At 40.3% G+C, this 14,957-nt stretch overlaps 2 protein-coding genes and 1 pseudogene across 3 annotated transcripts; 2 read left to right on the forward strand and 1 right to left on the reverse strand.

Annotated features, from left to right (window-relative positions):
• LOC148102163 (general transcription factor II-I repeat domain-containing protein 2B-like) lies at window positions 1-954 on the reverse strand. The gene has a single exon (XM_087842704.1). The coding sequence runs from the start codon at window positions 952-954 to the stop codon at window positions 1-3; it is 954 nt and encodes a 317-aa protein (XP_087698830.1).
• A 175-nt stretch (window positions 955-1,129) lies between these two features.
• On the forward strand, window positions 1,130-7,409 carry LOC148102164 (uncharacterized; annotated as a pseudogene).
• Window positions 7,410-9,917: 2,508 nt separating this feature from the next.
• LOC148102165 (patatin-like phospholipase domain-containing protein 7) lies at window positions 9,918-13,645 on the forward strand. 2 transcript variants are annotated; one of them, XM_087844463.1, is made up of 10 exons: window positions 9,918-9,934; window positions 10,109-10,301; window positions 10,397-10,467; window positions 11,013-11,093; window positions 11,221-11,350; window positions 11,450-11,515; window positions 11,622-11,698; window positions 11,828-11,983; window positions 12,142-12,219; window positions 13,372-13,645. In XM_087844463.1, exons 4-10 carry the CDS (start codon window positions 11,019-11,021, stop codon window positions 13,570-13,572), a joined length of 783 nt encoding a protein of 260 aa, XP_087700589.1. In that variant the 5' UTR covers window positions 9,918-9,934; window positions 10,109-10,301; window positions 10,397-10,467; window positions 11,013-11,018; the 3' UTR covers window positions 13,573-13,645. The 2 variants fall into 2 exon arrangements, with proteins under 2 accessions (XP_087700589.1, XP_087700588.1); XM_087844462.1 differs by having other exon boundaries at window positions 9,932-10,301.
• The last annotated feature ends 1,312 nt before the right edge of the window (window positions 13,646-14,957 follow it).

Raw genomic sequence — 14,957 nt, forward strand, 5'->3', positions numbered from 1 at the left:
TTAGTGGGAAACCTGGCATTGCATGCTGTTCACCAGTGTGTTGTAATCTGGGGTATAACTTGACACTGCAACTCTGAGTGAGTCTTGCAGATGTGCATCAGAGAGGCGTGTTCTGTGTTTGTTCTTGATGAAGTTCATGTCAGAAAAGGCTGATTCACAAAGATAGGTTGAACCAAACAGGCTGGCAACCTTCATAGCTGCTGTGCATACACCACTGTACTTTTCTGTGTCAACAAGGCACCAAAAGTTTGGTGCACCCTGACAGGCTTTGAGGTGGACGTCATTTTGCAATGTTACAATTTCGATTTCCACCTGTCCAGCATCCAAGCTGAACATTGAACTTAGTTGCTCAGCAATGCATGTTGTGTCCACATTCATGAAAGGATTGGAAACAAAGGAGACACATGGCTCAAGCTGATCAAGGTCACAAAACCTGTTCTCAAACTCTTGACCAAGGCGGTTTATGACTTGAGTGTACTTTTCTGCAACTTTGTCAAAAGTCTCAAATGCAGAAGCATTGTCTTTCAGCACCATCTGCACAGAGGGAAAGTGCAGCACCTTTTTTCTCTGTAAATGGACAGAGAAAATGCTCATCTGGGCTTTAAATCCATTTAAAGCACTTATCATGTCAGCAACAGTCTTACCTTTGCCTTGCAGCTCACAGTTCAAATGGTTCAGTTTCCCAGTAATGTCTGTTAAAAACGCAAGGTCAAGTGTCCACTCAGTGTCCTCCAGCAGAGATGTGTCTTCCCCTTTGGATTGCATGAACTCCTTGATTTCACCCAAAAGTGACAAAAAACGAAACAAAATCCGTCCCCTGCTGAGCCATCGGATTTCCGTATGTAGTAGCAGGTCACCATATTCAGCTGACAGCTCCTCCAATAGCACCTTGAATGTTCTGTGCTGTTTAGCTCTGGAGCGGATGCTGTTTATGATCTTCACGACGGGAGTCATGACGTGCTCGAAGACTTCTAACAGACCAAAATTTTTGAACATTGATGATCATTGCCGGCCGTAACTCACATAGTTCGTCATATATTATTGCATTTGTTTGCATAACGCCTGCTGGTGAATGATGCAGTGGTAATGCATGAAGTTTGGGAACTCTGTGTCACCTTTACAGTGAGCGATGAATCCCGTATGTCTGCCGATCATAGCAGGAGCCCCGTCGGTAGTCACTGATACCAGCTTTTCCAACGGTACCTTTTTCTTCGCAAAAAACTCCTTCACCGCGTTATAGATGTCAACGCCCTTCGTAGTTGTCTTTAGCGGCAGTAGTGTCAGAAGTTCTTCTTTTGTGAAAAAACCATCAAATACCATCCGGATAAAGACCATCAGCTGTGCTGGATGCTAAACCAACTGCACTTTGCCAGATCCTGATCCAACTGATCGGCCAAGTTCCCGGACATAGCCGGCACTCTTCTAACAATTGTAGTTGCCCCCAGCTGGACATCGGAGAGAGTGGAGATTACATCGTTTCCATATTTCTCGTCTTTAAGCACAGTTTTTGCAATTATCATCATTGCTTCTTTGAAAACCTCCCCGTCTAAAAATGCCTTCTTTTTCTTAATCATGAAATGTGTAGCTCTAAATGAGGCTTCGGTTGCTTTTTGAGAGTCTTTCACCGGTCTCGTGAAAAAAGACTGCTGTTTGCTCAAACCTGCCTTTAATTTGCGGGCCTTTTCCGCTCGCAGTGTGCTGCCCTTTGGGTAGTTAGCATGGTAGCTTGTGTGACACGTTCGGAAATGTCTCTCCACGTTGTGCCGCTTTGCCGTTGCCACAGTTGCCCCCCAAATGAGACACACACATGAATCTTTCACGGTGGTAAAAAAGAACTCTTCCTCCCATTCACTGTGAAAATTATATGTTTTCTTCCTTTTTTCCGCCATGTTTTCCTCATCTCCTCACCTTTGCCTTTGCTGGTCTTCACGGCAACTGTTTCTGTGGAGACCAGCTAGCACTAAATATTAGATCATGATCTAATATTTAATAATAAACTTTTTTATATATATATTATCTCTAACAAATTAACACCAATGCAATTGTGATTAAAAAAAAAACAGCAAGAAAAAATAAAAATAGATGCAGCTTACTGGTAAGTTGTTATGGTGAGCTACTTTTAGAACAGGCCCCCGGGCGACTCATGTGGTTCTTGCGGGCGACCTGGTGCCCGCGGGCACCGTGTTGGTGACCCCTGCTCTACAGCCATCATGTTACCCTCAAAACATAGCTATTGAGATGTAAACTTTTACAACTGTGTCGATCCAAGTAGAGCAATAAACTTCTAACTAACCTATATAAATACATTATATTTTCCGTAGGAGTTTCAACACCAACAGTCTTAACAACAGGAAGGACCCCACTTTGTAAATCGCTCCTGATACACATAGCAGATATTCTGCATTTGTCTTCAGCAGGGAAATTGTAGCCAGTTGTTGACTTTAAGAATATTTTTTTGTGACTTAATGATCAGAACTGAAACTATTTACCTGTGGTTTCAGCTCTGTAGTGGATTTTCCCACATTTCAACTAATTCAATCTCATTTAATGTCTCCCTTTTTTGGTCTGTATAGTTTTCAGTCTGTATAGTTTAACTCCCCACTAAAATCAAAATAATCTGAAAATTAAAAAAGATGAAGATTAAACACTATTTTACGTGCTCATTTGATGCCAGTTCCCCTCTTTCTTTGTATTTCACTCACTCACTGATAGTCACTGACACACAAAAAAGAACCTATTTGTACACTGATGAGTCTAGTGTATTTTCTCTCTCTCTCTCTCTCACTCACACACACACACACACACAGAAACACACTGACACGTAGGTCGTGTCCAAATTCATGGGCTGCATCCTCCTGAGGACCCGGCCTTCGCGGTCTATGTGGGCCGGGTCCTCAGAAGGTCAGGTAGGCCGGAAGTAAACAGCTGGGGAAATTGGACGGTCTAGCCTTCTGATTAGCGTCACCGCTGTCCCGGTGGAGTTTAATAAACTTGGCCGTCTGTTCCTTGCTATCCAAATTAAAACAGGACACTGGCATAAATTCTCGACCGTCTCATACTTCTGTTTAATTAGTTTTCTGTTTGACGTTTAGTCAGCTGTGTAAAAACCAAGGAGGAACCCACCCGGGGATTAATAAAGTTTTATTTTATCTAATCTAATCTAATAACTTTAATCTCAGCCAAACCGATTTACTCACGAACAAACAAAACACCGAAAAAAGCCCAACAATAACATTTTTAGGTTGTCTAAGGAACTTATATATTACATTTAACCCGAGTAGTGAAAGTCTGCGGTGATCTGAAAATGATGTGCCGGGAGTTGTGCCGTTCTCGGCGGCTTCAGTGACCCTCGAGCTCTCGGCTAGCTATCGAGCTGGTGTGTAGCAGACGTCTCCGAAAACGTCGAAGCACTTTTGCAAATATGCAATATCTTGATAAACCGAGCAGATATTTGATGTTTACACAGCTACTTTCTCATCTGAAAATATGTTAAAAGTTTATTTTGTGGCCCAGAAAGATTAGTATGAATAATTTTAAAACTTAGTAGCGGCCGCCATTGTTGGAAACTGGACTTGAATTCTGGGATATGGTAGGCCACAAAGGACACACTGACCTTTTCGGGGAAAAGGAGGACGCATTTGTCGGCTGCATTCAGAGGAGTCTACGAATTTGGACAGCCTTCGGCGCGTTGCTGTGACGTAATCGGTCTACAAATGCGGCCTCAGGAGGATGCAGCCCAACAATTTGGACACGACCATAAATACTCACAGATGCCATTATTGATTGGTATTCAAACTGACTCTCAAATTTCCAAACACCACCCGAACGCCTCATCTGTTTTTAACCCATCACTGAGCCCAACTGTCCTCATTCCGCTTTGCTCTCTGCTGTGGTAAGTACAATACACTCAGTAGTGATGGGTCGGTCGCGAACGAAATGGCTCTTAGAGCCAAATCTTTGACGTGAACGACGCGAGCCGGCTCCTTATCGCAAGCCGTGGGGTTTTTTTTTCTTTCTCTCACCCTCTCTCTCTCTCGCACTTTTTTCCGCTTCACTCAGCATGCGAGCCTTGTGCTTTGCTGGGAAGAGGGGGGAGGGGCGGTAGTTACACTCAGTAGCAGTGTTGCCAACTCCTCAGTAAGGAAAATCGCTATTGGCTGTCCTAAAAGTCGCTAGAAGTCGCTAAATGACGTCATCACCTAATTTGCATAATTGGTCATGCTAATGTAATTGTAACCTACGCTGTTGGAGAGAGAAATAACATCGTGGAAGAGACATAAAGTGAGCAAAAAACATCCTAAATGCATTTAGAATTTTTTTAGAACTACAAATTAAATTTCTTTTAGCAATTATTGTTTTTTAATGTCACAATTCCAACCCTGCTCCTTTATCCGGGCTTTGACCGGCAAAAGCGACCCGAAATAGGCGCTCTGGTGGAGTTACTTTGTGTGTGTGTGTGTTTATAAGTAGTTTTAAACCGCGTGATCCACAAAACAGCATAACAGTAAAAGAAGAACTGACTGCGTTACAGTCAGTGCGGGAGCAGCGGCTTCGCTCATGCGCGGTTCATTTGCAGTTTGGACGCATAGGTGTGAACGTCTCCTGCAGCTGGGGGAGGACTATCCTCCGCCCGTGAGCGCTTTAGCACGGGTGAGGTGCCCACGGCAGCACCGCTGCTTGTTGAGAGTAAGAGCAACACGCCCTTTCACGTCAAAAAGTCGTCATAAGTAAGTCTCCAATAACACCAGAAAAAGTCGCCAGATTTGTCGCTAGTCGCTTTTTAGAAAAAAAGTCGCTAAGGGGGTCTGAAAACTCGCTAAATATAGCGACAAAGTCGCTAAGTTGGCAACACTGCTCAGTAGCACAGGAACAGAGCCGGAGGGAGAGACAGAGAAAGAGAGCCAGGGACAACAACGTCACATTAGAAAGGTATAGTAATCATCTACAACTATTTTCAGTTGTAGATGGAAAGGATTCAGAAAGTTTATTCATGCAGGTCCATATGACAGAGAATATGCATGTTCTTTTTGTTTTCATATTATAATTTATATTTAATTGTGTTGTGGTTCGCAATGTTTTGTGTTGTTTCACTTTAAATTTGTAAAAGGAAAAAGCTGAAAATTTAAATAGTTAAAAGTTGAAATGTGAATAGTTGATTTTTGTATTATATGATTTATTTATTACATTTTATGTGGAGTGAATAAATAAAAGTATATTTACGGTGGCCCCTAGAGACAAAACACGTACAAACTTCAAATCACGTACAAACCCTGGAGCACGTACAAACTCCAAAACACGTAAAACCTCCAAAACACGTAAAAACACGTACAAATTCCAAAACACGTAAAAACACGTACAAATTCCAAACACGTAAAAACTCCAAAACACATACAAACTCCGAAGCACGTACAAACTCCAAAACATGTAAAAACTCAGAAGCACATAAAAACTCAAAACACGTACAAAAGACAACAGAAGTGCTCCAGGATGCTAGGGGCAGTATTGAGCTTTTGTTACCTAGTGGCTACACAAGCCAGCAAGTACCAACGACCGGATTTGGTGTGTGAAATTTTTTGTGAGAACTTTTTTTTTAAAAATTATTTGACTATACATGAATGCTTGTGTATAAATACATAAACAATACACATATGCTTTCATGCTTTCAATTGTGTAATTTAAATGATATAGGTAGCTCTGTTTTGGAAGTTCAGTTCATGCTAGAAATGTGTTTTGGAGTTTTACGTGTTTTGTCTCTAGGGGCCACCGCATATATTTATATATAAACATATATAAAAAAAAAACAACACTTTTTTTTTACATTAGTAATTCCTTTTGTGCATAATTTTATATTATTGTTAATAATAAATTAATTAAAGCAACAAAACAACCTGAAGAGCAGGTTTGGAGCCGAAAGAGCTCTCTTTTTAGTGAGCCGAACCGAAAGAGCCAGTTCTCTATAAAGAGCCGGAAATCCCATCACTAACACTCAGTGCTGGACTGTTTTATTTTTGTGTTGGTAAAAATACATGTCTGACATTTAAACTCACATGACAAGTTGTTGGGTTTATAAAATTTATTGTTAGCAGCAGTGCTAATGTTAGCAACAGTGCTAACATTAGCAACAATGCTAACGCTAGCTATAATGCCTTAGCAGTTGTTACCTGCCAAGAAGAGTATTCCTGTGATAGTTATTGGTGTTCAGTGAGACAAAAGTACAGTAACAAATGAGCTTTGTTATTGCCAGTGTGGCTCAGTTTTAATAGCAAGAGGGCTAGCGCTGCTAGCGCTAGCTGCAGTGTTAACTCTAGCAGCAATGCTAAGGCTAGCAGAACTATAACACTCGCTGGAAGAATTTCCATGAGTTTTACAGTGTACCAACATGTGAACAAGTTGAGTGTGATTTTCCTCAGAGCTGTGCAGAAGACAGTGTGTCTGCAAAGACCAATGCTGATGGTGTCAAACAGGCAGGTCAACATGTTCCTGCACATGTACAACAAGTATCTTATGCTGATGCCGTAACAACTGGACTGCAGCATGAATTTAATGAACAACATGAGGTGTCAAGTGCCCCACAGGTGGGTTATGCTGATTTTTTTTAAAAGAGGCTGTGATGTGGCAGGACCATCCCATGCAGAAACAGTGAACCTTGAAAACCAGCCCCCTGTAACACATGTCTGTGGATCTCACAGCCAGGCTCATCCTAAATATGGAGACTCTAGAAACAGTCAGTGCACATGTAACTCACTCATATTTCTTGCTTTGATTCATGATGAAAACTTGACTACAGCTGACCTTAGTCTGGTCTTGGATAAAGGTGATATGATGTACAAAGAGGCCAAGAAAAGATTTCCAAAAAATATTCATTTGGCAACCGATGAGCTTCCAGACAAAGTTGATGATCGCAGGTCTATATATCATGTTGACATGACACAGCCTTCCCGGTATGGGACATATGAAGAACCTCCAGAGGAAACAGTAGATACATTTCTGAGCTTAGAAGCAGGACTGAGCAGCCTGTTGTCAGATGTGCAGTATGCCTTACGAGTGGATTGTGTATCGCAGTGTTCAGATCCAATTCAGACAAATATTGTTTCTTTGATCCACACTCCAGAACACCCAGTGGTCTTCCTCTACCACTATAGTCACGTAATCGTGGTACAGCAGTGATGCTGAAATTCTCACTCCTCAGTGACATGATTAAGAGGCTCCAAGATTCTTATGAAGGGATTGAGATATCACCCTCTTGTACCTATGAACTGAAGCCTGTGCAGTTCTACCATATGAGCGCAGTCAACCTGAGTGATACTATCACAGACACAGTCTACAGACCAACAGCTGCCACTGCTGTGGCACCTACTCACTCTGATAGAACTGTTGATGATGCAAACTCCTCTACTGGGTGGCTGTAGCTCAGGTGGCAGAGCAGGTCAGCCACTAAACAGAAGGTCGGTGGTTCGATCCCAGGCTGCCTCCTAGCTGCATGCCAAATATCCTTGGGCAAGATACTAACCCCGTGTTTGCCTACTGGTGGGGGGCCGGTGGCGCCAGTGTCCGGCAGCCTCGCCTCTGTCAGTGTGCCCCAGGGCAGCTGTGGCTACAATGTAGCTTGCCGTCACCAGTGTGTGAATGTGTGTGTGAATGACTGAATGTAGTGTAAAGCGCTTTGGGGTCCTTAGGGACTGAGTAAAGCGCTACACAAATGCAGGCCATTTACTCCAAGGAGAAACACAACCACTGATCTCTCATCATCATCAGAGATCTCTGATCTCTGAGATCTCTCAAATGTCAATTTGTACACCACTAGTAAAACAACATGAAGTCCAAATGACTCAGTTCACATCACATGAAGCTCTTCAGAATGAATTTCCTAATATACCAACTGAAGAACCATCCAGTGAATTTAATTTCCTTAAATCAAGTTATGCTTTTTCATGTCGATCAAATGCTGCAATAAAAAATGGTGCTGCCTGTGATCTTTCTGATACAGTTTTACAAAACATCTGTAAACTGACAAAAGTTAATTAACAGCGAAGGAAAAAAATGAAAGGAAGATTAATGGTATCAGAGAAACCCAGGAATCAGAGAAAAGAAAACCAAAAAACGAAAGAACGACAAAAGTACACTTCAAATAAAGATTACAAAGAAAAGAAAAAATCTTGCACAAGCACGGCATATAAAAACAACCCTGAAGTTAGACAGAAACAACAACAATATATTAAAAGATATTTTTCTGAGAACGCTAAAGTTAGACAGAAACAACAACAATATTTTAAAAGGCGTTACTGTGAGAACAATGAATTCAGACAAAAACAACAACAATATATGAAAAGACATTACTGTGAGAATGATGAATTCAGACAGAAGCAAAAAAACTATATCACTAAAAGGTATCAAGACAGCCCAGAATTCAGAGAGAGACAGAGATCTTGAGTTACTCAGCATTATGCACGTGATAATGCATTCAGAGTAAGACACAGACAACTAATGAAACAACTAATGCGAGACAGGTATCAAAGTAATCTTGCATTTAGGATTATGCACATGAGATGTGCCATGAAAATAAAAAGGAAATACAGATGGGTGAACAGACAAACCCAAGAGAGTGACAACAGTTTGATCAACGAGGCCATATCTGTGTTCAAATCACAAATCAAAGCTGGACCATCATACCCATGTACTGTATGTTTTAAGACTTCATTTCCAAACCAAGTGCGACCCTGCACAAGGTCCAATTATGTGAAATACCCACATGTGGCTGCAACATGGTTTGTTCATGTTTGTGATGAAAACTGCAGAAATGAGCAGTGCAATGTCCCTGATGAGAGAAAGAGAGAGTGGATTTGTCACACCTGCCACAATCATCTTAAAAATGGATCCATGCTAGCACTTGCTGTTGCCAATAAACTGGATCTTGCTGATATTCCACCTGAACTGTCTGATCTCAACATACTGGAGAGACATCTCATAGCCAAGTGCATACCATTTGCCAAGATTTGCAATTAGAGGAAATGTGGTCTGTGTCCCATCAGAGGTACAGGAAACTGTTGAAGCATTGCCTCGATTGAGAATTAATTCTCAGGTGATGAGAGTAAATCTGAAGAGACGCTTGTCTTACAAAGGTCATCAGCTGTTTCAGACTGTAAGCTGGTCTAAACCTGTGCAAGCACTGCATAAACTCAAGCAGATTCACCCACAGTATAAGGATGTGAGCATCAGAGATGATGCTGAGCTATGTGATCCAACACTTCCTGATAATGATGATGATGAAAACATGAATATTAAAAGAATATGATTGGACTGATTTAACTTATCAAGACCTTCCCTTCTTTCACGTTTTTAACACTAACATGCGTAAGATGACTGAGGGCCTACACAAACATCAGGATTATTTTTAATTCACAGGCTCAAGGGAAATATATAAAACATCAGGTTTTTGTGTTTGTCCTATTTAATCGAACGGACATTATCGTGTCTTATAAAACTCTGTGTGTGTGTGTAATTTCAGAATGGCTTCATCAAAACCTCATCACAATACCAGTGAGCCATACAAGAGGCTGCCACCCCTAACGGTGAAAGTGGTGTATCTTAAAGAAACCCCTAAAGTCACTGGCTGGCATTTCTCTGATGGAAGTGCAAGGCCTAAAGCTGTCCACAATAATACAAGTGCGGCAGTATGTGACGGGACAAATGTGTTCAGATTTGTTATATTTGAAAGCTTGGCCTCCCAAATTAAAGAGGGTAAAACATATACAATTAGAAATTTTAGAATGACCACATTTGGAAGCACAAGAACAATGCTTTCCAGTAAGGACACGGCAGTGTATGTCAGTGCGCCCATCCAGGTCAGTCAGCAGCTGGAGGACGAAACAAGGCTGTATCTGGAGCCACCTACCACCTAGATCTCACTAACCAACATCAGCCAGTCACAGATGATGTACGTGACAGTGAAGGGATGGGTAACAGCTGTAAGTGTTAGGAGTTGGGTTCTGGTTATGTGGTGTTTTTGTCTGTATGTGTTCTTGGGTGCCTCCCTTTTTGTATGGGTAGGCGGGGCAGTGAGTCACTGAACCTGGCACACCTGTTACTCATCAGATGCATTCTTCAGAAGTGTTCTTTAGGAGCTACCTGACAGAAGACTAGTGTCGGAGTATTGGCGTTTTTGGAGCGTCTGTAATTCTGCCCCTGCCTGCTGGAGCCATTGGATTATTTCTGGTGACTGTAAGGAGTTTCGTTTCCTCCTTAGGATTTTGCCTCGTCTGGTTTGTTTTCCATCTGGAGGTTTTGGCAATAAATAGTACCAAGTAAGCTCTCCAACTCTCTGTAAAGTTTACTTTAAGCTTTTCTCGGTTATCGGGCAAGACCCTCCTAATTCTCACGTCCCTCTTCCTTTTTTTAGATCGAGTGCACTACCTGTGTGTTTTTCCGTCACCTGCACATCCTGGCTCCGCGTCCCCATTCATACTAGAGGTGGGAATCGCCATACATCCCACGATACGATATTATCACAATACATAACGCACGATATGATATTATTGCAATTTTTAAAAATATTTTGCGATATTCAGATTCTGTACATAAAGGTAAACTTTATCAATACTCATTTTATCTAATATCAAAGTCTCACACTCAGTATTTCTCTCATTTCAGTCAGTTGTATTGTTGACAAACTGAACAGTTTGCATTACAGTCTAGTCCAACTTAACTGAATGCAAACATCTGGTACAATTATAGCTATTCTGAACTCTGCAATTTAAGAAAACTATGCAGCCCCTTCAGCAACTGAAGAATTTGAAAGTAAATTAAAACAAAATATAATTTTACATTAAATAAAAAAGTTTTAAACTTAATTAAAATAAAACATGTCTTAAATTAAAATAAGTAAACTGTCATGTTTATTGCTGCCAAAAAAAAGTTAAACACATTTGGACAGTGAAGGAATGTCAGGATTCTTGCTCAGAAAAAGGATCAACATGCTCTGAAGTCAGAGCACAAAACTTTTTTTTTTCCCCCAGATAATTATGGTGCGCCTCCAAAGAGTCACCTTTTTGGCTTTGCATAACTATCTGGGCCTAACAACTGAGCTCTTCAATCTGGTAGGAGCAGAATTTGTTATTGGACACCTACAGTATTTATGTGCATACACATGGTCACGATGACTGTGTCACACAAGTTATGATGCAATTATTATTTTTTTTATTTACTTTTTTCTTTGACCGACAGGAGAGTCAAGCAGTGCCCTTGACCAATATAAACAATGTGATGGCAGAAGCAAATACTGGAAAGATGACTCGACGTCTCCACTTCCAGGACGAATCACCTGCCGGAACCACTGAAAACACTGCAGAGACGGGTCAAGCACACACACAAACATGCACTACATGCCGTTCAGTTTCAGCTTTGTCTTGTATTGAAACTGATCCAGTGCTGGCACTGACTTTGTATTAAACAGATGGTGTAAAGGACAGCCATTCAACCAGGAAGCTGCGATCTACCTCTATGCCCACTGAATGCACAGGTGGGTCACTGCCTTGGACATAAGCGATCATCAAATGCCACATGGCTGTATTAATTTCCTGCACAGATGTACTCGTTATCCTAATCCTTTGTTTTCTGAGTTACAGGTAATGACCTGAGCATGGCCTGCGAACGAGCTCGAGTTACCATTGAGGAGGCTCCATCAAGTCCTATCACTCACAAAGTAAGGTCTGCTTTTTACATTGAAGCGTGGTGACAGGTCTTGTGTGTAAATGTAACACAATAGCACAGTATCTGCTGCATCTTACCTACTTCCTCCATAGTAGTTTCTCTCCTGTGCCTGTCTTTGTAGTCTAGTGTGAAGAAGAGTGTGACAATGCAACACACACCATCTGAAGTATTTTACTATACAGACAGCGGAGGGCACGCTGATGCTACCTATCTTGGTAAAAGCAGTGCAATCCTCCAATCTGCTAAGAAAGACCTGCTGGGAATCATCCAGCTGCAGGTGAGGGGTTAATTGGAGAAAATTCAGCTGGTGTCAGTGTTCTGATCCTTTCAATGCACCCTTTTAAATTTATTTTTGTGGCATGTTAAGGGGGAAAATGTTAAATCCACAGTCTTGTCATCATAAGTGGATATTTAGAGTGTCTTTTTCTATTGCAGGACCCTAGACTGCTTGAAGGCAGAGTAACCGTCCACCATGTCAAAGCCGGCTCTGTGGTAGCTCGTCAGGGAGATCAGGTTGGAACAGCAACTTAGAACCTAGCTACTTTTCATTTAATCATCATTCATTTAATATTTTACTTCATTTCAGCTCTTTATTAATTTATGGCTCTACTGGACGACCATGGGAAACTTGTGTGCATGTAAAGTTGCGTCCATGTGAACTTGCTTGTGGGAAGAATTAGAAAGCGGCTCCCTTATACTATCATATGGTTAAAGGCTATCCTGATTCATACACAAGAGGGGAAACAGGTTAAGCTTATAAAGTAAACAAACTAATCAGTCATTTAAAAATCTAAGGGATGACTGGGAATGACTTGCCTGTAATGCTTTCAACAGTAAAACTTGAATCTCAACACCGGTATTACTCATCTTAAAAATCATGAATTCAGTATTTCGATTTATATCGATACATTATTAGCAAACAAAATATCACGATACTACACAGTATCGATTTTTTTCCCCCCATCCCTAATTCATACGCTGTTGTATATACTTTGTCCTTGTAAATACCTCCCCATCACTGTCAATAAACTGTCTTCACCGCAACTCCGCCTCCGTGCGTTCTGCTACCTGGGTCCATCTGCATTTGCCATAACAGTACGTTTCCCTACATTAATTTACTACTAACACATTTAGATGTAGCTTAAGGTTTTATACGTTTCGTTTTTACTGTTCAAAGTTAAAGCTAACACACCAATTTTAGGGCACTTTCAAAACAAAAATCAAATGAAAATCAGAGAATGACAAAAGAAAGAGGATAGTTCTTTTGAGATTTAAAGCATGGAGAGCGAAATCTTAACTATGTACAAGTTAAAATAGGACACGGTTATCTGCTGCAATATGCAGAGTTGTCCATTTTTTAAAATAATTGTCCTTCTCTGTCACATTTAGATGTAACCCTTGAAAAAAATTGAAAGGGAACGGGGGCCAGCAGTCCCTTTGCTCTGCTCACCCCAGTCCATATTGGATCACCCGTAGAGATCACTCATTTGAAAGGAAACAACTCGCACTCATATGGCTTTGCACTTCACACATCAGCATTTACTGTGGTTAAGGTCGGTAAATTACTTTATGCAGTGTCTTCATGCTTTTAGTACTGGTCTTAAACTGGCCATGAAGTTCTTTTTCTTTTCTTCTTCTTTTTTTTTTTTTTTTAATTATCTACAGCCTGGAAGTGGGATCCATGAGATTAAACCGAGAGGTTACAGAACCATTGGCCAAGACCAAGAGGTCCTGGACTTCGATGACATTCCACATATTGTGTTATCTGCTGTATGGCTAAAGGTGTTCCCAGACATCCTCCCTTCAGTAATCCTGCTAAATTACGAACACGGCACCGTAACAGACATTCTGATGCCAGAGGAGTAACGTCCTTTATTTTCCCAGAATTTCTATTTATTTAGTTATTTATCTAATGTATTTTTCTAATCTTTTGTTTATCTTTAAGTAATTAGTAAAAGATGAAAATTAAATAGGTTGAAAAAAAATCAGTTAATTAGTTCAGTGTTTTGTGGGGTTTGTTGATCCTGAATGTTTTAATAGATGCTTTGCAAACTTGGAGCGTCTTATTTAATTTAATTTAAAAATGTATTTACATGTACTTCAAATGATTTGAGGGGGCAACACTAAATTAGTAAATTCCAACTGTTCCTTGTTTTTACTGTTATTAGCAGCATCTTGAGTCTGTATTGGTTTCCAAGTCATCACTCTTCAGAGTGTTTGTTTGTGTTTCAGTGAATTAATTTAGTAAAAGCAGACTGCATTGTGCCATGATCGCTGCTAAGAAGATGTTGATGACCCCACACATAGACTGTTTTTCACACTGTTCTCTGGCAAGAGGCTGCTGTCCATCACTTCAGCCTTATTCTACTGACTTCCTGCCTGACAAGAAGTCACTGATCTACACACCCAGCACATCAGAGTAGACGTGAAGATGTTCTGGTTTTTCTTTCAAGAATGTAAGATTCTTGAGTTTAGACACTTAAAATGAATAATTCCATTCTTCTAGTGATAAAAAGAATATCATATTTCAATATACATTCAGATGTATTCTTTTGTTATTAGTCAGTTTTTTTTTTTAAGGTACAGTAGAAAAGCATATAAAGATGATCAGCTACTTTCTAACTATTCAACTTTCAACAGTTCTGCACTTTTGTTTTCAGGAGAAAAATTCTGTATTTTTCCATCTCAGTCAACATTTTTAACTTAAAATTCAGCAATTAGTTCATTTCAGTGCATACCTTCAGATTTCAGCATTCACACTGCAGTTTCTTCAGAAAATGCACTTTCTAGTTCCAATCAATTAGTTTTTATTCCACTGTGACTCGTTGCCCACTAATTTCTGGACCAGTTCTTGTGTAATTTTCTCTATGTTATCTTTGAGAATGGATTATTGACAGTCATCAGGTCTTTGAAGGAGTTCTTAAGGACATGACTGTCAGATACTGCTCTGAAAGCAGCCGGTGTCCAAAGAAAGCTTTGAAAGACGTCTTGGAAAATCTTGGAAAACTATCGCTCAAGACAGGTTGGAAATATAAGAAAATATAAATGAATGAGTATTGGTTAAAGACTTTTCCACAGTTTTATAATAAAGAAAAAAACTTATGTTTTTAAACTAAATAACTTTTGTTCTTGTTCTTCTAAAATAAAGCCTTCAAATGTTAATTAATTTAATACTAAAAAAATTATGCTTCAATAAAAGCACCATCAGCTAAGCTAGTTTTAGATTTTACAGCTAAACACTAGTGATGTGC

The sequence above is a fragment of the Neolamprologus brichardi genome, chromosome 7 (genome assembly GCF_056152115.1).
Source record: "Neolamprologus brichardi isolate AB-2024 chromosome 7, ASM5615211v1, whole genome shotgun sequence".
In the NCBI taxonomy this organism is placed as follows: domain Eukaryota; kingdom Metazoa; phylum Chordata; class Actinopteri; order Cichliformes; family Cichlidae; genus Neolamprologus; species Neolamprologus brichardi.